Source organism: Rhynchophorus ferrugineus, unplaced genomic scaffold, assembly GCF_030347505.1.
Source record: "Rhynchophorus ferrugineus isolate W39M unplaced genomic scaffold, kcgeb_rfMv2 rfM4, whole genome shotgun sequence".
Taxonomy (NCBI): Eukaryota; Metazoa; Arthropoda; class Insecta; order Coleoptera; family Curculionidae; genus Rhynchophorus; species Rhynchophorus ferrugineus.
Window position 1 is genome coordinate 49,729,272 of NW_027472583.1, and position 23,070 is coordinate 49,752,341.

General features: G+C 31.9%; 2 protein-coding genes across 6 annotated transcripts in view; both read left to right on the forward strand.

Moving 5' to 3' along the window:
- The window catches only part of kay (transcription factor kayak), a 68,919-nt gene extending 67,690 nt beyond the window's left edge, over positions 1–1,229 (forward strand). For all 3 annotated transcript variants that reach the window (XM_076404175.1, XM_076404176.1, XM_076404177.1), the window contains exon 4: positions 73–1,229. In XM_076404175.1, the coding sequence (XP_076260290.1) occupies positions 73–366 (294 nt within the window). In that variant the 3' untranslated portion in view covers positions 367–1,229. The remainder of the gene's footprint in view (positions 1–72) is intronic.
- Positions 1,230–2,927: 1,698 nt separating this feature from the next.
- On the forward strand, positions 2,928–17,505 carry LOC143196477 (uncharacterized). Of its 3 annotated transcripts, XM_076404171.1 has the most exons (10): positions 2,930–3,153; positions 3,361–3,404; positions 3,461–3,572; positions 8,064–8,577; positions 8,645–8,800; positions 12,768–12,814; positions 12,867–12,986; positions 13,045–13,206; positions 15,730–15,891; positions 17,030–17,505. In XM_076404171.1, exons 1-10 carry the CDS (start codon positions 2,995–2,997, stop codon positions 17,321–17,323), a joined length of 1,770 nt encoding a protein of 589 aa, XP_076260286.1. In that variant the 5' UTR covers positions 2,930–2,994; the 3' UTR covers positions 17,324–17,505. The 3 variants fall into 3 exon arrangements, with proteins under 3 accessions (XP_076260289.1, XP_076260286.1, XP_076260287.1); XM_076404174.1 differs by lacking the exon at positions 15,730–15,891 and having other exon boundaries at positions 2,928–3,153; XM_076404172.1 differs by lacking the exons at positions 3,361–3,404; positions 3,461–3,572 and having other exon boundaries at positions 2,931–3,153.
- The last annotated feature ends 5,565 nt before the right edge of the window (positions 17,506–23,070 follow it).

Consider the following 23,070-nt stretch of genomic DNA (forward strand, 5'->3'; position numbering starts at 1 on the left):
GAACAATCAGTGATATGGTAGTTATATTTTCTATCGAGAAACTGCTTCTAAAACAGCTACTGTCTATTCCAGGTGATGTTAAGTTCAGCTTTACCAATCTCAAAACCACCCAGGCCTAATTCCCTTAATGTTTCGGCATCGGCCTTACCTAGGCACGTGTCTGAAATAGCCGGCGTCTCCATATCAACGCCCTCTACCGGTATGGTGTTCAACTTCGACTCTCTGATGGGCGGAGGGACAGGACTGACGCCCGTCAGCGCTCCTCTGGTGCCGTCTTGCAGCTCCCAACAGCGAAATATGCCGATCACTATGACCGACGTCGCCTCCCCCGACTCGCACGGACCCCCCAAGCTGGTCAGCTTATAATGGCAGGAGTGCCGCCTCCAAGGCGGCTGCCTGTCTCTCGTTTGTTAAATTTTATTTTTGTTTTGTATTTCAATTTTTTTGTAACAGTATACCAGAGTTATTATTCTTTGGGGGGAGGGCCTCAGGGGGGCGTCCCATTTGCGCTTTTCTGGTCCGCCTCCAACTTGAAACCAAGTCGAAAACTAATGGCTGTGTTTATTTAAGATCGCCCTCCGCGGCACGGGCCCTTCCCTCATCAACCAAAAGAACATTATTGTGTCATCTAGCATAAGATTTATTAGCCTATTTATTATTGTGTAAAGTTAGTCGGACCAAAAATACGTCAAAGCAAAGCCCGCTGGAGTACCAGTGGACGTTAAACCGATGCTCAAAACAATTTGACGTACTATTTTTGCTATTTCCCCCCTTTTTCGCTAACCACATGTTGCCTTCATGCTATAAAACGAATATTTTAATGTGAAAGTATTCCATCCAAAACGTTTTTTTTTAAATATACATTTAATTATACAAATATATTTTTGTAGATATAAGATTCTAACTATTTTTGATTTACCATAAATTTAATGAATCAACGCGCTGCACTATCTACTGATAGCAAGCAGAATTTTTGTAAGCGAATTTGTGTTATTAACTATAAGGTTTATGTATATTATTTAATATATTTCAGAGAGAAAAATTGATAATAAATTTTTTAAGAAATTATGAGAGGAAACTAGAAAACAAGCAATATATATATATATATATACAAGGTTACAATATTTGTAAACCTAAACAGATTTTATATATTTGTAGGTTTGTCATTTTTTTGTATTTATTTAAGCAGACTTTGCTAATATTAAGGAATAAATTTATCTTTTCAATTATTTTTTGTATTATTTAACCTTAAATTAGTCTCATATATTTAATGTTCAGAAATATTTGGAAAAATTTATTTCAATATTATTCATAATATATTTCAACATTAAAACCAACTCCTATTTATTTAAGCAAATAAATGACTTACTTCTTAAAAAAAATATATATATATATATATATATATATATATATATATATATATATATATGCATTGGTATGTTATATTATAATATATCATTTATGGAGGCTTGGTGGTATAAGCTGGCGAATTCTGGAAAGTTCACAAGACATCAATTGTGGTTAAATCTACGAGATATAACCATACCCCCGTCTGAATAAAAATATTCAGTAGTCTTGTATATACGAATTTACTTTTATATCATGTATTTTTATTATTTCATCACATTAGATAAAAAACATTAATTCTTCATAGGCAAGAGTAAAGTCATCCCAATCAAACCATTTACATATTATTTCAAACGTGGCTACGTCTAAAGACGACTCAATACAAGAAGTTTTTCATTATGTTCTGGCTAAAGATTTCAATTCGCGGCATGAAGCGCAAATGTGAAATGTCAAATTCATTTGTTGAGATCTGAACCTGTCTTTTCCCAGGAGATGTCGTTTGTTCACCATTTATCAACATAGTAATGAAGTCATTCCGTGAAAAGTTTTTAAAAATACCCTATTTGATGATTTGGTAAATTCGCTGATACATATCTTAAGGCTTATAACATTCTTCATGGTATAGTTCACACTGTGGAACCATATCATGGCCATACCTTAAGAATGAATGAAGAAAATACCAAAGTACTAACAACTGACGGATCGCCTACTATTGTAAATCAACGAGATCCGGTAATTTGAAGATCACTTCGATCAATCGACCTCTTTCGGACGCTTATCTTACTAATCCGTCTATACGGCTCCGAGACTTGAACACTCTTACAGTTTGACACCTGTAAGCTTGAAGTCTTTCAAATGCGATGTTTAAGGCAAAATCTGCATGTTTCTCGACCAAGATCGCATTGTAAATGAAGTCATTCATTTAACATACAGCAATTAGTGCACGGTTAAGGAACAGATCGAAAGAACGAGATTAGAATGGTTTTGACATATCTGTTAAATTATTATTATTTTTGGATCTCGATAAAACATCTGAATAATACGGATCCGGCTTGGTAGTGCAGTGGTAAAGGCAACAGGATGGTCCTCCATTATTGCGATAGTCGCAAGTTCGAATCCTGCTGGGGAATGGCCGTAAAAGGTATGTTTTTGATTGTTCTAGGGAAGAGTGTAAAATCCGACAAGGAAAATGATCCCAGTCACGCCAGTAACCAGGCTGGGTATGACCGGAAGTCTTCTGGGACGATTTCCTCGCCTTGATTCGCCAGTCAGTAGGCTTAATGCCGAGGACCGTGGTTCTTGGAGCTCACGTTAAGCTGTAGGTCCAGTCACTAAATAATCCAAGAGGTTGATGTGACTAAAATCAATCAAATGTTTTGAATAAAGCTTTTAAATGAAAGACCAAATATTCTAACAACAAATAGAGATTAAATATCGTGTACCTTTTATACAGAAAATGATATAGAAACAAAATATTTAAATGTAAATACCTTTGATGAAAGTATTTCATTGTATACACGTACTGGAAATTCTAGTTTTTTTTGGTTTATGTGAAAAAATATTTCTAAATTGAACGGGCTATGAACCAGTGTCAAACCAATCGTTGTACAGAAAATACGTTAAAGGTTCATTATTGTCCATTACAACATGTCGGACTATAAATTAAAAGAAAAGCAAGTATACATAGTGAAAAAGCTTCCCAACATGGAAATTCATAAATATACTAGAACGTTGGAAAGAACCCCTCTCGGCAATATTCAGGATAAGGCAACCAAAAACCTTACTATAGAACCAGGCAAAAAGCAGGTAAGGACTTTTGTTCCATGTGAAAGATCCCGTTAAAATCGCCCAATGTCAACATTTTGTTATGTATGCCTGAACTATGTTTTTTTTTATGAACAGGAACTAATTCTATATTTGTGCAATATTTAATAAAACTAAATTCTTATCCGCCTTCACCTTCGCCAATTTATAAACAACATTTCAGAATAAAAAGTTATTTTCTTTATATAGCAAAACAAATTTCCAACGTCGACCGCTAATCAAAGCTGTTTCAAGTAAGTTTGTTTTAACCTAGATAAACTGAAAGTAATATGAATGGTTCTGTCCTTAGAAACATATCAAAAGTCTTATCCCCGATTAAATTTTCGAAACCAGTAAATTTTCAACCAAGTCTTGCGGAGTCGACAAGAATAGAAGATACATCAATTAAGTCAATATCCACAGTATGTAGTTATCTTTAATTGCAACACAAATTAGGATCAATATTAATTCTTATCATCAATATTTTTAACACATTAATGATTCTCGACATTTTTTAAATTTTAGGTTATCATATTAGTACAGTTTTCATAGTTAGTTACAAAACTTCAGTTCTAAAATATAAAGCCATTTCCTAATTAACATTTCCAATAACACATTCCATGTTTTACCCTGTTTTACATCATTTTTGGAGCTTTTCAAACTGTTGATTTATCTTACTTCCTAGTTCTTCCGCATATCACTTTCATATTTTAATTAAGTTTACATTCAATACTGCTGGTAATTTGTTGTTTTCAAATTTCGTTTTTTTTTTCATTGACAGAAAAAATATAAACCGTTGAAATCAAACTAAATAGCTCGGAGAACATATTGTAATTTTATAAATTATAAAGTTCATTATATTGCTGCACACTAAAGTTATTGTCCGTTAGTTATTATAATTTGCTGCTAAATCTTTAATTAACAGAATTTACAAATGACGTCATAGGATTATATCTACACGAATAAATTTTAACGGAGTTCCTTTATCAGAATTTTTATATCTGTATTCCTATGTGCGTTATGTTATTTAAAACATGTCCTTGTCCTTGTCAAACGAATAAAACATTAATAAACAGGGATAAAGGGATAATATGCTCGGGACAGATATATTTTAATACAAATATTAAATTTGATAATTGATAGCACTGATAAGAATTAATTCCTGGTCCCAACATCATATAAAATAACAATTAATAAGGCTCTTCTTTTATATAGGGTGTCAAAAATAATCGGATTATGAAATTAGTGCTATTAAGTTGATAAGAAAATTTTTGCGGTTTTATGATAATAAATATAATGGTATATCTATAATACTAAATAACAGTTACTTAAGACTCTATAACTGTTATTTATTCATACTATTTTTGACACTTATTATCTTTTCACGTTATCACCGCACACTTACGAGGTATGTTCGAAAAGTAACGGATTTTATTTATCTCGCGGGCTGTGTTGATTATATTTGTAGGACTTTTTGTTGCTCTATTGGCAAGCTATTCTTAACGTATTGACATTGCTATTCAAAGTTATTTTGTACACACGTCATCTAAATTTCACGTCATATGTTTTAGTCCAGTTCGGCTTTGAAATACAACAAAATTCTAGTTTAAATAAAGTTATGAAACATATATAGTTTATTTTAACATTATAGTACAGCTAATATCATTGAAGAACTTAAAACTACATTTAAGAACATAGGTATAATAGTTTGTATAATAATAGTGTTGTTTTATTATAATTACTTTGAAATCTTTTCCACACCATCCATAAGGTAGAGTTCTAGAAACATTTTTATGTAGTGGTATCCCTCGGGAGGCCTAATCCACCTAATTAACAATTATATATCAAAGTAATGTATTTTACTTTCATTAGAGAGCATATTTACCTTTTTACGTCTAGTTCTTGTTTCCTTCGATGGTGTGTCAAGTCATCTTGATACCACTGTATTTTTCATTTCTTCTACTACTATCTGTGTACACCATTCTTGATAAAATTAATCACTGAATTATGTCTAATGCTTTTACCATATTTACAAAACAGTTAGTAATCATCTCATATATTCTAACCTAATGCTCATGTTTAATTCTGAACAATTACAATCATACCTATGCACACAAATCTTTCACACTCTACAATACCATTTTCTACAGTTAAACTCTACTAATTATGTGCATACCTTTAATTGTTTCCACTCTCATCACCATGTATTAGGAATTTCCAGCATTGCACAGCATTATCACATATCCTGAAAGTTTCCTTTAGTCCCAGTGACTTTCCGAGTCACTGTCCAAATCAATTCACGATTCCAACATTTATCAATTCCTTCCTCTGTATGTCTTATCGAGTTCATCCAAACCGAAGGTGTTATGGTCGACAATGCTTCCCTCCTTCATTTATGTGTAGCGGTGTTAAAAAAACTTCTTTTTCTTTAAAAACACCTTTCTTTTCGTCCTTTTTTTTTCTTTCTTTTCACCAACATTAAGCTGGAAGTGAAATTATTTTTCAACTCCTTTTGGTATAGTGATCTTATCGGTCTGTGCTATCCCATAGATACAAAAGCAAGGGCATTTGGTAAAACCATCTTGTTGTCCGATCAATATACACAATATTTTAAAATCATTGCACACTTACCAACCATGGTCTTCATATCTTAATTTTCGAAGAATCAATTGCAAACTCTTGTAGGGTTATTGAGGTGCAAGGAATATCAAACAGGAATTGTTGGAAAAGCATAAAAACCGCCGTTACACATAAGTCTGACAAAATAATCTCCTAAATCTAATGGCGTCTTCGAATTTTGTCCTTGCAGCAGTTGCCAATGCTAATTTATTAATATCATCAATAATTCAAGTTAGATTTCCAAAAAATTTTAATCCTAAGAAAAATCCCTCAAAATTATTTTAAGAAACAAGTCTGAAGCATTTTAATAATATTTATTTTTTATATTTCATAACATAGATAAAAGTGTGTGAAAATGAATTATAACGTTATACTTGTTTAAATATTTTTCCTGCAAGCATTTTACTTGATGACAAATAGACAATTGATCCATTAAAATTTTCACTGTTAAGTCAAATAGTATCCCACTATCGAGTTTTTCTTTTTGATACCAAATTTTATGTAAACGATTCAAAACTGTTATGGTCGATATTTAGTTCCACAGAAATGTCGATCTAACTCGATATTCTAAAGAATTTCATCGGTTTTTTCAATGATTTCGCGGGGAAGGCAAGATTCGTCTTTATCTATTGACATATCTGATTCTGAGACTATTGTTCACTTAAGCACTCATTATCATAAATGCTACACCATTTTCAATGAGGCAACAGATTAAGAAAATGAACTTTTGAGTCTCCATCTTGAAAGCGTAACATATGTTCACGCTGTGTCTAGAATGTTCTACGGACAATTCCTAAAAAAATCAAAATGAATTATAACGTTACACTTGTTTAAATATTTTTCCTGCAAGCATTTTCCTTGATGACAAATAGACAATTGATCCATTAAAATTTTCACAGTTAAGTCAAATAGTATCCTACTATCGAGTTTTTCTTTTTGATACCCAATTTTATGTAAACGATTCAAAACTGTTATGGTCAATATTTAGTTCCACAGCAATGTCGACCTAACTCGATATTCTAAAGAATTTCATCGGTTTTTTCAATGATTTCGCGGAGAAGGCAAGATTCATCTTTATCTATTGACATATCTGATTCTGAGACTATTGTTCACTTAAGCACTCATTATCATACATGCTACACCATTTTCAATGAGGCAACAGATTAAGAAAATGAACTTTTGAGTCTCCATCTTGAAAGCGTAACATATGTTCACGCTGTGTCTAGAATGTTCTACGGACAATTCCTAAAAAAATCAAAATGAATTATAACGTTACACTTGTTTAAATATTTTTCCTGCAAGCATTTTCCTTGATGACAAATAGATAATTGATCCATTAAAATTTTCACTGTTAAGTCAAATAGTATCCCAATATCGAGTTTTTCTTTTTGATACCCAATTTTATTTAAACGATTCAAAACTGTTATGGTCGATATTTAGTTCCACAGCAATGTCGACCTAACTCGATATTCTAAAGAATTTCATCGGTTTTTTCAATGATTTCGCGGGGAAGGCAAGATTCGTCTTTATCTATTGACATACCTGATTCTGAGACTATTGTTCACTTAAGCACTCATTATCATAAATGCTACACCATTTTCAATCAGGCAAGAGATTAAGAAAATGAACTTTTGAGTCTCCATCTTGAAAGCGTAACATATGTTCACGCTGTGTCTAGAATGTTCTACGGACAATTCCTAAAAAAATCAAAATGAATTATAACGTTACACTTGTTTAAATATTTTTCCTGCAAGCATTTTACTTGATGACAAATAGACAATTGATCCATTAAAATTTTCACTGTTAAGTCAAATAGTATCCCACTATCGAGTTTTTCTTTTTGATAGCCAATTTTATGTAAACGATTCAAAACTGTTATGGTCGATATTTAGTTCCACAGCAATGTCGACCTAACTCGATATTCTAAAGAATTTCATCGGTTTTTTCAATGATTTCGCGGGGAAGGCAAGATTCATCTTTATCTATTGACATATCTGATTCTGAGACTATTGTTCACTTAAGCACTCATTATCATAAATGCTACACCATTTTCGATGAGGCAAGAGATTAAGAAAATGAACTTTTGAGTCTCCATCTTGAAAGCGTAACATATGTTTACGCTGTGTCTAGAATGTTCTATGGACAATTACTTTTGAAACCCGCTATAATATGTCTTAATTGAATAAGTATTGTTAAAGATATGCTTCTTTAGTTAAAATGATCTATTAGGAAAATCCGAAACTACCTCCTTCCAAATTAATATTACTTAATACCAAACTTTTGTTTCCATTTAGGTTCAACCAAGAAATTCCACAACAATCGCCAAGAAGCCAGTTGGGTGTAACAACAAATGCTGCTCTTCTAGGACACTAGTACCGGGCAAGAAAACCACCTCAATTTGCAACACTTCATCTTGCTACAACAGCTTTTCTAAACCGCAAAACAAACTAAATTCGACAGTCAAAACGTCAAAACCCAATTTATCCACTAGCCGTCAATCCATTAACGGCACCAAAAGTAATCAATCTAAAAATATATCTTCTGCTAGTTTATCGGACACTATCTCGTCAAACGCCGCAAGTGTTAGTTCCAATAACCAAAGCGTTTTAAATGACACTTCCTCGTCCAGCTTCAATTATACCGCGGCATCGTTTAGGTCCGATAGGAGTAGCATTCTCAACTCCATCATACCACCTTACCATACCTACGATACGTTGCCAAGCACAAACTACGTCACTCTTTCTGAAAACTCCACTTTATCTTCTACAAGATCATCCAGCTTTGCCAACAGTACCATGTATTATCAGAGTAAGTAGTAAGATTAAATTATGACAGAAAATCAAAAGAAAGGTCAAATAGATTAATCAATCGTTAGATATACCCAAGGTTATAAGGACTGAACCAACTACAGTTCCTTCCAGGGTTGTCGTGCCTTCAAAGAGCACACACACTTCCAAATGTATCACTTTGCAGGTCAACGGTGAAAGACAACCAGCTGTTAAATCCACGTTAAAAAGAAGAAGTAGTACTAGTGAGTAATTCATAACTATAGTAATTGTTATGTTGTATAATTATAGTAAAGTAATATATAATCTATCCAATAAAATAGCCAATTACAGTGTTAATGGTTACAGTTTCAATTATTTTTAACGTATTGGTATAATTAATTATTATTTTCTAAATTATAATGCTTGTTATATTATTATTAATATTAATACTCTAAATATATAGAGAATTGCATGTATTGTGATTAGCGTTATATATTACAACAATTCCTAAACAAACTATAGTATATCCAAAGTTATTTTGTACATACGTCATCTCAGTTTGAGACATCAAAACGTTGCAATATTGCCGTATCAACTCTTAGTTTTAGTTCAATTTGGCTTCGACATACAACAAAATTCTAAACCAAATAAAAGAATTAAACAAAAATACTATTATCAAATATAATTTATTTTAACATTATAGTAAATCTAATGCATATATTAACGAAGGATTTAAAACTACAATTAAGTACATAGTTATAATTGTTTGTAGATTAGGGTTGTGTTTAATTATATTGGCATTGAACTTTTTTCATACCACCTATGAGTTTTAGGCGCGTTTTTTAAGTAGTTTTGTCCCCTGGAGGCTTAATCCACCTGATTAACGATTGTATATACAACTAATGTATTTTACACTCATTAGAGAGCATATTTACCTTTTACGCTAAGTTCTTGCTTCCTTCGGCACAGTGTTTCCTCGTAAAGACATTTTGATATCACTGTATTTCTTCTTAGTCTGTCCTGTTACTACCTGTATACAGCTTTCTTGATAAAACTAAATTCAATCCACTGCATCCTCCCTAATGGATTTGCTATATCTATTAGGGATATCTATTATATTATTTGCTAAACAATTAGTATTCTTTCTCTCTTCATATTTTAACCAAATGCTCCTATATATTCTAAACAATTTACACACATATATATGCACATAAATCACCCACACTCTACAGTAAGATTTCCTACAATTATCATATATTAATTATATAATCTCCTTTATTTGTTTCCATTCTCATCACCATATCTTAGAAATTGGCAGCCTTGAATCATATTTTAGGGTAAAAAAGATGTGGCTCGGTGAATGGAGGTAAATCGAAATAAAACAGTGGTGTTTACATGATGTGACCGTTATTTATTGGCAATATAAAAAATGTGAAAATACAAATAAATAAAACGGATGGCAGCGGAGTTACCTGTTGACGAGGCTTGGGCAGTCGATGGTGGCACGTCTAAACCAAACGAGGGTTGAGCACTGAATGCCCGAAATACCCTTCAATCATATCCCAGATAAACGTCTCGGGGTTGCCGCCAGCTATTCGTTGTCGGGTTCCAGTTGGCACCCCGCCCGTGTTCAACATCTGGGATTATATTTCTGGGTATTTTGTAGACCGTTATTCCACGATGTAAAATTCGACATGCTCAAGGTCCCTACAATATTATATTCAGAATGTTTCATTCAAGCGAATAAGTTAGCTGTTCATTTTCAATCTGTTCACAATTCCATCATTTGTCTTTTCAATTCCTTCTTCAATCTGTCTGACTGAGTTCATCCAAACCGAAGGTGTTATTAAGCATTCCTGTTTTAAGCATGAATTACAATATATTTGAATTGAATTATTAATGAATATTATGACTATTAAAATCTAATCAAGTGATATTCCAACGTTTATCTTTTTCTATCAAATTTTGTTGTATCAACACTATTTTTATTATCATTGGTCCCATTCTGAAATATCCAGGTCTCATCCAAATACATAAATTGAAATAATAAGTCTTCCTTTTCAAGTTGCATTTGACCTCTTCGATACTTTGCAGACTAACAGTTTCCTTTGAAGTAATTGTATAAAATTATGTTTGTATTGAAAAACTACTCAATGTATGAGGATGGGTTTTTTTTGTTTGTTTGCTGGTTTATAAGCTCTTATTACTATTGTTTTGAAAAATTTTGTTCAGTTCCGTTACACGTTCGAACTTATCAGACAGCATTGTGTCTCCTTTTAACTAAAACAAAACGAGAAGAAAAAAAATTAAATAAAAAAAATTGTCTGTTTCTAAAGCGAATTTATAAATGGTGGCAGGCAATACATTAAACATCTTGATGGTGTATGTACAAAAAAACTTTGGAGAGACTATATCTATCTGTTAAGTTCTATGGTTTTTATATTTCTATACATAAAATAACAATCCTTTATTTAGTGTATACTAACATCATCGGAATCATCGAACGTCCAAAATTGTATTTTTAACTTTCATTAATTTTGCTTTTACAACAGTTTTACGTATAGTTACGATAATGTACCATATTTCAATTGTCTGTTTTGGCAAACATAATGAGTAGTGAATTGGTGAACCGAAAAAGCAATACATTTCCAAGGTTTATTGAAGGAAAATCCAGCTCAAACTTTCAAAAAACAGATCTCTTAGCTTGCTACATTAACAGCATTAATCAAACGAAAAAAGCCGCTGAAAATCATCGTTTTACATTCATCTTTAACCTTAAAAATATGTTAGGCGTGGTTTCGAAAGTTCAAAAGTGGTTATCTTGATATGTAAGACAAATGACGTTCTGGTAGACCGAAAATGTTTGAAGATTCAAAACTGCAAGAATTATTGAATGAATATCCAACCCAAACCCAAATACAACTGGCAGAATGATTATCAGACGGCAAGATGCGTGCCAGATTAATTGAATGGCAAGCAAATAGAAAATCGAAAAATCGTCTCTGAAATGCTGCTTCAAAGGTATCATCGGAAGTAATTTCTGCATCTAATAGTGATGGGTGATGAAAAGTGGATTTATTTTGAAAACTCTAAGCGCAAAAGATCACGCTTATAACCTGGCAAAGCCGACCAATCGACTCCAAAGCCAAATTGTTTTGATCACAAGACTATGCTCTGTGTTTAGTGGGATCAGAGTGGCGTGGTCTATTATGAAGTATAATAGTGATGGCAACTAACAGCAAATGATCAATTTGAACCGTGTTTTGATCGAAACACGTCCAGAATGGGCCTGAAGACACGGTAAAGTGATTTTAGAGCACGATAACGCGTCGTCTCATAAAGCAAAACCGATCAAAGAAGCCTCGAAAGCACTTGCTTAGGACATATCATCGCACCCGCCGTACTCTCCAGACCTTACCCCGTCTGACTAACTTTTCTCATCAATGGGACACGCTCTTGCTGAGCAGCACTTCGATAATTTCAAAGTCAGAAAATAGCTCGATGGATGGTTTTGCTCAAAGGACAAATGGTTTTTTTGGGAAGGCATTCATAAATTGCCTGAAAGATTAGCAAGATATCTATAGAATCAAATGGCTAATACTTTAAATTAAAAAAATCCATTTTCTTGAAAAATATTTTTTTCCGGAAAAAAAACGGTAATGACTTTCCGGTACACCTGGTAACACATCGACACATATATATATATAGTGACATATATAGATATATATATATATATATATATATATATATATATATATATATATATATATAGTGTTATAAATTCCCTTTAAAGATTCTTTGTTATCTCAATTCAATATATTGAAACATGTTTCTTTAAACATGATTTGAGTTGACTTGGTTGATACAGTGGTCAACGCGACAGGCGCAGAAAGACCGTCGTTCCTATTGTTGCGATAGTCGCTGGTTCGAATCCTTCTGGGGAATGGATGTACTTTATGTTTATAATTGCAAATGTCTTTATAGGCAACAGTGGCCTAGTCAAGCCAGTAACCAGGCTAGGTAAGACCGGAGGAGTTCTGGGATGGTCCCTAAGTTGGTCATTGACCAGTCGGTAGGTTTAATGCCGAGGACTGTAGTTTGAAGACCATGTTAGACAGTAGGTCCAGTCCAGATACACCCTCGTTGTTCAAAAGGATACTTTAAAATATATATTAAAAAAACTGATTTCTAATTAATTATATGATGCTAATATATTTTTTCATGTTGCAGACAGAAAAGTAGTTTTTCCTCTGCTTCTTTCTCCAGACTACTTAGAGGTAACAAAACAGTTTTAAAATTGTTATTTGATAAAATGTAAAAGCTTTTCAGGACATCATCGCTTATAATCACTCAAACAAAGACCAACTTCTGTTGGACGTAACCTGGGTGGAATCGTATATGGACAGAAGATCTCGGACTTTCATGGTCAACTGGATATTGGAACTTACGGTAAATCTTTATTTAGGAATGTGTACCCGCATAAGCGAGACTATTAATGTTTTTTAAGCAATACGCACTTCCTGATTTTGAGCCAGCTTTATTCATGGCCGTACGGATTTTCGATTATGCCATTATGAAGCTGAAACTTATCAAACAATCATATCAACTAGCTGCGCTAGTGAGCATGTGGTTGTGCGTTAAATATTTGGGCGTGAACACCATCATCAAGGTAGGACTAATATTTGTTTTGGGGAATTAATTCTTATCAGCGTCATCTGGTTGGTCGAAATTTCAATGTTATGATGTTTAACAACAATCTACACCATCTGCTAGAAGTGGCGATATGCCTGTCATTGTTAACGTTTACATGCTGAAACTGGAAGTCATAATTTCATTAACCCACTTCGAAAAAGAAGGAGTTTATATGTTCAGCTGTATATTTTTTTAAAGAGAAAGAAAGAAAGAAGAGAAACGCTCAAATTTCAAAGGCACGCACAAAGTTTTCGCATATTTTTTATCTAAAATAATCAGATTTTGTGTATAATGTTATTGCCTAGCTGATGTGACGGAAAATCGGAAGTCGTTCAGTGCAAAAGCCATTCAGTGTACTTTTTAATCACTAACTATAGGATATAAGACCTGGTAGAAACATTATAGAAAACTGCTTCCATGGTGTAATGGTTAAAACTCTTAGCTCCAAAATGGAGGTCGCGGTTTCGACTCCCGACGGCCACAATAACTTTTTGTTGTTGTTTAGTTAGAACATTTGTCAAATCACCTAGGCTAGTTAACGGACCCTAAGGCCTGAAGCGCTCCTTATTTCCAATCATTGTTTCTTTATTCCTATTTTTCCTCATACGGGCTACATCTTTACTTAACCTATCCATTGTAATATTTAATAAAATAACTGTGTAATTTATTGAGTAAATATCTAACACTAAAAAGAGAAATAAAATATTTTTTTATAATAAATTGAACCGACTTTAAAAAATAAATAAGGAACTCATTAAAAATTAAAAATAATCAAACAAAGAATTTTAACATTATAAAATAAAATATGTATATAATAATCGTTGTAATAACTAAATAAAACTAATCAAAAAGCTTATTTAAAGATTATTTTAATTTAAAACCTTATTCAATAATAATATAATTTTATGGCATACACAAAAAATTTAATTACCAACAAAACAAATCTAAATTAATATAACTGTTTGGGTTCGGCACCGACCTCTCAAATAGTCAGATGGTAGTAGTTAAAATAATATTGGAAATGCATAAATAGGTTTAGGTAGGTATTAAGCTAAATTGTGTGTATATAATAGAATATAAAATACGTGTAGTAGATAGGTTAAATAAATTTTTGAATCGGTTCAATTTTTTGGTTAAAAATATTTTATTTTCAATATTTATTATTTATCAGGTCTTGTTTTTTAAAAAACGGTTTAATGTTCCACCAACGACCTGTCGAGGGTTAAATTAAGTCTGCACCATTATGTTATATGCTTTAAGAAATTTAAAAATCACAAGTTTGATGTCAGTGAGAAAGGAGATCCTGAACAGCTACAAATATCAAATATTAGTTAAGCGAGCTTATCTACGAAGGTGGTTAGATAAGTATTCAGCCTACAAAAGAAAAACGAAAATTTTGGAAAATTGGCGATTTATTTCTGGACGTAGTCTCTTTTTAGCTCGATACACTTTATCCAGCGATGCCGTAACTTCTTTAAATCGTCTGAAAAATACGTTTTCTTGAGGTCTGCAAAGTAGGCCTCCGTGGTGGCGATGACTTCCTCATTCGATTCAAAATTCTGCCCGACGAGTGACTTTTTCAAGTTCGGAAACAAAAAGAATTCGTAAGTCATCGACGTCGTATTGTTGCAAAAAATACATATCAAAGACGCAAAGAAGCTCTAGCATTACAACACTCGGTCACATATTAAAAAAGTTATGAGGTGTTACACTGTTGCAACTGAAATGAGAAATATGGCCGCATCTAGCGTATTCACCAGACCTAGCGCCTTCTGATTATCACTTGTTCAAATTGATGCGGTATGGCTTAGCTGGCACGCGGTTTCGAAATGCTAAAGAAGTGGTTCAAAAAAATGGATCGATAATTGGGTGGCTTCCAGACCAATTTTATTCTTTCGATATGGTATCGCTATGTTGCCAGAAAGATGGGAAAAAAATAGTTTAAATATGCAAAAATGATCAGAATACATGCGATCTAACATAAGAGCGAATTGCAAAGATTATTTGACAAAATTATAATATCTCTAACTCGTAAACATCTTGTGAGATAAAAATTGATATAATTAGCTATAATACATTTACATAACTTGAGTTAAAGTAACATTCTGGAGTCATGATGTGCAAGAAAGAATAGTGTGATACATATTGCAAGAATTGTGAAAGATACACTATTGCAACTAGTGGCAAATTCCAACACCACCAGCGTATTTGCTAAACTAGGCGCCATCTAATTATCACTTGTTCAAATGCAGCATGGCTTCACTGGTATACGATTTTGAAAAGCTGAAGAAATGCGAAAATGGGTTGATGAATGGATAGCCTCAAAACTAGTGCTGTTCTATCGTCTCCATATCGCTAAATCGGCAGAAAGAGTAGAAATATTTTAGTCGAACTTAACTTATACTACTCTTTATCAAAATACATCAATTCAATGATAAAATGATAAGAATTGATTCCTTAGGATCTTAAAAGAATAGTGTTTACCTAGAGAATATTGTAGGTACCAAAACTGCATATGCTAGGAAGCGGCAAATACACCAAAGGCGAAATTTTGGCTATGGAGATTTCCGTACTCCAGAGTCTAAATTTTTGTTTTAACGTGCCGGATCCACTTATATTCCTTCACAGTTACTTGATAACAGCAAAAATTGAAGATGACGAGGTATGTAAACATTTTGTGATACTATCAGTTATAATTAATCTTGATTCATTGGCTTAACAACCCATGATACCTATGAAGCGTATTGCCGCTTCTAAGCTGAATGAAACAGTCTCTATCTAATCCCTATACTATTCTTTCATTAACTTTTTTGTTATTTTATCCTCTTCCTTCATATTTCCAACAAAATATGTTTAACTTCCTATATCATCTTATTATTATATAATATTTATAATAGATTTTTATGCACAAAACTGGATGTAGCCACTTTACTGTTTTTCTAATATATCTACTTCAATTTCCTTCTCCAATTTATGTTTCATTTTTATTCTGTACTGCTAAGGAATCTTTTTGTTATTTTCCTCTCTTTTATACTAATTTTTTCGACGATTTGTTTTATCATTATCATTGCCTCTTATTACTGTTACATAAATCAATAGATGTTTAGTATTCAATAATTATTTTATTTTAAGAGAATTATTTCTTTTATAATTTTATTATTTATCTTCATTCCGTCTGCATTTCCTGATACCATGATTCTTAGATATTTAAACTTGTCTACAGCTTCTCTTGGTATACCATTTTTTATTTTCTCACTATGTTTTGTCCTTTCGATATTAATCTTCTATTTTTACCAGTATATATCTTATTTCTTTCTATTCTCTTTCTCGCTCTTAACATATTTTTATCTTCATTGTTGTATATTTTAAGCAAGGGTTAAGAAGTGTGACTGAAAATTAATCTCCCGGTTTCAGACCTACATTAATGATAAATTATTAGGTTTCTCTTTTTGTGTGATTACGTCATTACTCCTGTATTTTATCTATTTGTTATTTATTTTATTTTGTGCATTGTAGATCCTTCGTTTGTTCAATTTATAGTGTCTCCCTATGGATGTTTAGTGATTTACAGTTTTTAAAAATATATTTCATAATTGTTTATGTTCTTCTTCATGTTCTATTTATACATTTTATTTCTTCCACTGATTTTGTGGTATAATTTGGTGGTATAATAATAACTTTCAAGTGCAAAATTTCCTTACTTTCCTTGTTTTCCTTGTCCTGACGAATGCAGGATACTAACATGAATTCGAAGTAAATTGAGAATTTTCTCACCTAAAAAGTAACTACACTTATTTCAGACACTAAAATACAGCACAATATTTGTCATGGAATGTACAACATTGTTTGATGTATTCTCTGTGGGCGATCCAGCGCTTTTAGCCGCTAGTGCCCTCTGCTTCGCCTACAAAGTATTAAACAAAGACACCACTCTGGAGATCGACTATCGATGGTATCAATTAAAGGACGTGCAATCCTACATGGGCGTGATGGCTCAAAGCGTACGCACTGTGATATCCTACAATTTTGAACCTGCTAAAAAATATCGAACAATGGAAAGACTTCGTGTCGTGGAATATTTTCAAAATGTGTGAACTGGTTTTTATTATGTGTATGTGTCGTGTCTGTCTATTTTAACTTTGTTAACTCTTTATAACTTATGAATTAACTTTTTAACTATTATTATTATTACTTATTGTCTATTTTATTTGATTGATTTTATTGATATGATTTTATGATATTTTGAACCTAATTATTAGACTTTACAAACATGAAATTATACTTTTATTTCACCTTATCAACATTCACGCAATTCCAATCCTATTCATAGAACACAGGTTCTATAGTCATAAGTAGTAGCAAAAGGAATAAAAAATAGTGATATCAAAATGAGAATAGAATACATTATTCGGATATACAATTGATAATTAGGTAGATTAGGCCTCCAGGGGGATACCACTATATAAAAAACTGCGCCTAGAGAGAGTTCAATGTAAATATAATAAAACAATTCTAACCTACAAACTATGTATAATTAAGTGTAATTTAAATTGTTCGTAAAATATGCATTAGATGTACTATAATGTTAAAATAAACTATATATATTTGTTATATATCAAAACCAAACTGAACTAAAACTCGGTCTTGATACAGCAACATTGCGATATTTTGACGTCACAAATTTAGATGACGTATGTTCACACCAACTTTGGATAGACTATAGACAAAGTTTATTTGTATATGCGTCGCAATTTGTAAATTCGTTTTAGAATCGGAAAATATTTTCCTTCTCATTTTATTTTAGTTAAATTATGTTTTATTAGTATTAATAGTTCATTGCAGATATATTGTACTTCATGCTGGGAACAGCAATAGTTAATAACACCTTTGGTTTGGATGAACTCGGTCAGACACATTGAAGAATAAATTGACAAATGATGAAATTATGAACAAATGTTAGATAGAATGGAAATTAACAGCTTATTTATTTACTTGAATGAAACTTTCTAAACCCGATTTGATTCAATGCTGCCAATTTCTAAGACAAGGTGATGAGAGTGAAATCAAATAAAGGTAAATATATAATTAATAGACGATAACTGTAAGAAATGTTATTGTAGAGTGCTCAGATATGCGTGTAATTGTTGAGAATATACATGAACATTTGGTTAAAATGTGTCAGGAGAGAAATAATAGTAACTGCTTTGCAGATATGGTGAATGAATTAAGGAGAATTCAGTGCCTAATATATTTTTTGTAAGAAATATGTAAACAGGTATTAACCGAACAAATTAAGGAGAAATACAGTGATATCAAAATGTTTTTAAAAGGAAACACTGTACCGAAGATTACAAGAACTAAGCGTAAAAGGTAAATATTAGCGTTGGGAACTATCGACTCAAAACAGTCGATCGTTACAAAACAGTCGAAACAATCGATAGTCAAAAAATAGCGACTGAAAATAGTAAATACTATTTTAGTAAATTATTATTAATAGTAAATACTATTATAGTAAATACTATTTTCAGTCAAATGCACGGTTCGAATTTTTTTTTTCATTCGTGATGTCAGACGAAGATGTACGAATTCTTGTCTGTGTAAAATGTGAAATAGGAAAGGACGGAGCTAAATGCTTGGAGCAGTTAATTTTAAATGTCTTTATATTCTCCAATGTTAGTATAAGCGAAACAGAGATGTATATATATATATTCATTCACGTGATAATCTTTAAAAAAAAAGGAAAAAAAATACTAATTTCTATTATCATGTAATAAATAATATAATTTTAAAGGAAGTAAGATTACTTTTATACTGAATGTTGTGTGGATTTAAAAAGTTGTTTTTGCCACAAATGTTTTATCGTATTTTAATATATTAATTGCTATTTTTAAACAACTTAAATAAAACCTAAAAACTAAATATTTCAATAACCATAACTACTAAATAAAATGTAAACGTATACCTAATCATTGAAAAATCTAATCCATGATGAACCTAAAAATGATCGTACAATAACTACCAAACCCTTTTTAAATAAGTTTTATTTATTTTTTAAACGGAAATATTTTTAAATTACTGTGAATATTATCATGTTTAACTTTTCGCCCGTGAGGCCATTTATTCAATCGTTAATTATTTGCCCAGATTTTGAAAAAACTCGTTCCCAGGGGACAGATGTGGGTATAAAGGAATATTTTACCTATAACTGATATTATTCAGTTTCATTTTATGGGTTTGCCAAACATCCAATGGGTTTTCTAAACGCCCAATAAATGGAATTTTCAAATACTGCTAAATCTGTAAAGTTGTTGCAGTACTTGGAGTAATTAGTTCTTTCATTCTAGCCATTTTGTAGCAAAATATGCCCAGATGTCAATACATTCTTGGTCAGTAGTTTTGTCTCGAATTTCGAGTTGTAGAACTATATTTATATTTTTTGAAGTTAGAATGGAATATACCTCTTTTGTGATAACTTTTTGTATCGCCTCAGTATTATTTACAATATCAAATCCTGCTTTTTTAAATCTAGGATCTAAAAATGTGGATTTCCCGCATATCGTATTCATTTCTAAAATTGGCAGTCTTTTATTGATGTCATCTAATAAACAATTTTGTCATCTTTCCCCTTCACTTGTTAAAATCCTGGATTTGATGGAATGTTGCAGTCCTCTTATTATCTTTCACCAGATAACTCGGTGGTCATTTATGATCAGATCAGATCATCTTCAGATTTCTCATCAGATTTCAATGGGCTTTAAAAGTTGAACACATTCTGTTAAGATAGTCCATTCGTTAACAAAAAAAAATTGTGGTGCTCTTCTTAATAGCCAACAAAATAAATTGTTGAATATTAAAGTAGAGTTTCCTGTCAGAAAATGTATTTATTACAAATATTTAATATACTTTATTCACCTCTTTACAGTTAATATTTTTAACTGAAATTTAATAACTGCTACTGCAAAAAATTCTTCAAATCTTTTGGATCTATGCAATTTCTGAAACCTTTGGAACATAATTTTAGATTTCAAGATTTTAGGAAAAAAGTTTCGACAAACAAGACGCTTGGACAAACGTGAAAGTTTATCAAAAAAGTATTACCTATTATACCAATCCAAAGTATTACCTATTATGCCAGTCAAAAGTATCTTACTATTTATCATTTATAATTTAATTTTTTTACCCTCGAAAACTAGTGTTCCAAAATGCTTCTATATTAATTTACAATATATAGTTATTTACAAGCAAACTACAAAAAAACATAAAACCACAAATATTACATATAAATATCTATATAAGCATAAATTCGGCGCATTACTTTCAAGGTCGCGGCTAGGACGGAAGGCCAGAATGTTAAAAATCAGTGGAATGAACTAGTAGAACCGAAAATAGTAAATAAAAGTAAATGACTGAAACAGTCGATAGTAAATAGTAATAAAATCAGTAGGACCGAAAATAGCGACTGAAAACAGTTACCAGTAAAAACAGTCGAACCAAAAACAGCGACTGAAATAGTCGATAGTAAAAAGTAGTGAATTACTGAATAGTCGATAATCGATTTCAGTCGATTGTTCCCAACACTAGTAAATACGCTGTCTAATGAAAGTAAAATTGGATACAAATATGTAAATACAATTGTTAATTAGGTGACAACTACATGAAGAAAACGCCTGTAACTCTAATTCATAGGTGGTATGGAAAAGGGTTCATTATAAATATAATCAAACACTATCCTAACTTACAAACTATTTTAACTGAGTACTTAATTGTAGTTTTAAGTCCTTTGAAAATATATGCATTAAATCTACTATAATGTTAAAATAAATTATATATGATTATTTATGATATGATATTTAATTTAGATTAGAATTTTGTTGTATGTCAAAGTCAAACTGAACTAAAACTCACAGTTGATACGGCCACATTGCGTCGTTTTGACGTCACAAATTTAGATGGAGTATGTACAAAACTTCTTTGGATAGACTATAGATGCTACTAGATGAAAAATATAAAGTTACAAGGGACGAATCCAAAAATACTAGGTACGTTTAGAGCATATTGGTGGTGAGAGAAAACTAAAGGCAAATGAAATTCATCAATAATATATGAATATACATTTATAATTGAAAATATTGATGCTGTTACTTCAATATTGATATATATGTGACATCGACTTTGATTCGTTAATTCAGCTAAATACATGTATTTGTATTATTTTAAGTTATTTAATGAAGAAAGGCACATTAGTAAATTTGAGCAACGTATTTATATATTTTATATTAATTTTAATCATAATAATATAAGTTTGATTTTATTTTCACCTTTCAATTCCATTAATATTGATAATCGTGATAGCATAGCAATCAATTGTTTTCCAGAGAAAGAAAATCCTTAATTAGATTACTTCTCAATGAAATATGGACATGTAAACAAAGAAATCGTAAAACATAATCAAACTAAAATGATATTGTATTCATTTAATTTAAGTGCGTCTGTGCTCAACTAGCCAATCTTGTTGACTTCCCTGTAGTCTGTACTTATTGTAGTTAATTCAGATGATGTGAGTTCACTCTTTATTGAGCGGACGCACTATATAGCGGACTATATTTAATTTTCTGGCGAATTTCAATCACAACTAAATCATTATAATTTGTTAAATAATTAAGTCATTGGTCGCTATTTATATATTGAGCATTAGAAATGCTAGGTGGCGACCGGTACAACCCTTTAGGCCACCACGCATCCACTTACATGAAAATCAAAAGTTGGTAACGCTGGTGGACTGATAACATGCGGTTCCCGGCTATAAACGACCACCACGACGACGTCTCGCTCTCTTTTCTTTTCTCTATCCCCTTGTAACAGTACCACTTCCACAGCTTCGCACAGTCAATTACATGTATCAATTCAATATCGAAATTAAAAGTATTTATTCAATCAGTGTTTTCAGTTCTCGTGCGAATTGTGCTGTGAAGAATGCGTGTGAAAATGTGCACGAAATGATACTGCAAAATCATGTAACCTACCGCGAAATTGAGCCATCCTTGGGTGTTAGTATGACCATATTGCATGAACATTTAGTGGTGAAAAATATTTAATCGCGCATAATTTCACAAAGCTCACAAACATCTACATAGGTAATGTTAAATCTTGGATCTTCGCGTTTGAGACCCAAACAAAACAACAATCCAAAGTACGGGTCTTCCAAGACGAGAAGACTTTTATTCGAGCATATCCAGAATAAGTTGCATGGCTAACGTTTTTCAGCACTTGAAAAAGCTGTTGATGGAGAGTAGAAAATGTCTTACGTAGACTTGTTCAAATGCATCCAAAATTGTACAGATCTTTATAGAGAATATTTCGAAAAACAATAATTGTAGTTAAAATGCTACCTTTTCATTATTGACTGCTTCATTATTTATTGCTATGCGTTCCGATGTAGAAACATTCAAACTTTAAATGGACGGCATCTAACTAAACACTTAAAAATGACCAAACAATTTCAGCCAATACAACATAAAAACCATATATAAATTATGCATTGTGAAAGCAAAAATATCTCACTTCCTCAAATAGATGATGTGATTACTAAATCATCATTATGATGGCTTGTTGAGTTTCGATCCTACGTAGTTCACAACGCAATAAAAACAGAAACTGCTACAATTGTATATTACAAAACAAGTCAGGAATAGGTTAATTAATCAATCAGTACAATGCGGAGCTAGAAGTGTTAGAAGAGTTTAAAAGCACCTACATGTGAAAATCCGAAGTCACAACAGTTTTCTTAACGGTACATAACGCTAGGGCTTCTTAACACTAGTCAAGATATTGTTTCAATGTT

Bases quoted from the DNA above. Each gene is read 5' to 3' on its own strand.
- LOC143196477 (XM_076404171.1), top strand. From the start codon at position 2,995: ATGTCGGACTATAAATTAAAAGAAAAGCAAGTATACATAGTGAAAAAG. The intron at 8,578-8,644 runs GTAAGTAGTAAG...ATCAATCGTTAG, and splicing joins CAGTACCATGTATTATCAGA to ATATACCCAAGGTTATAAGG. The intron at 12,987-13,044 runs GTAAATCTTTAT...ATGTTTTTTAAG, and splicing joins ACTGGATATTGGAACTTACG to CAATACGCACTTCCTGATTT.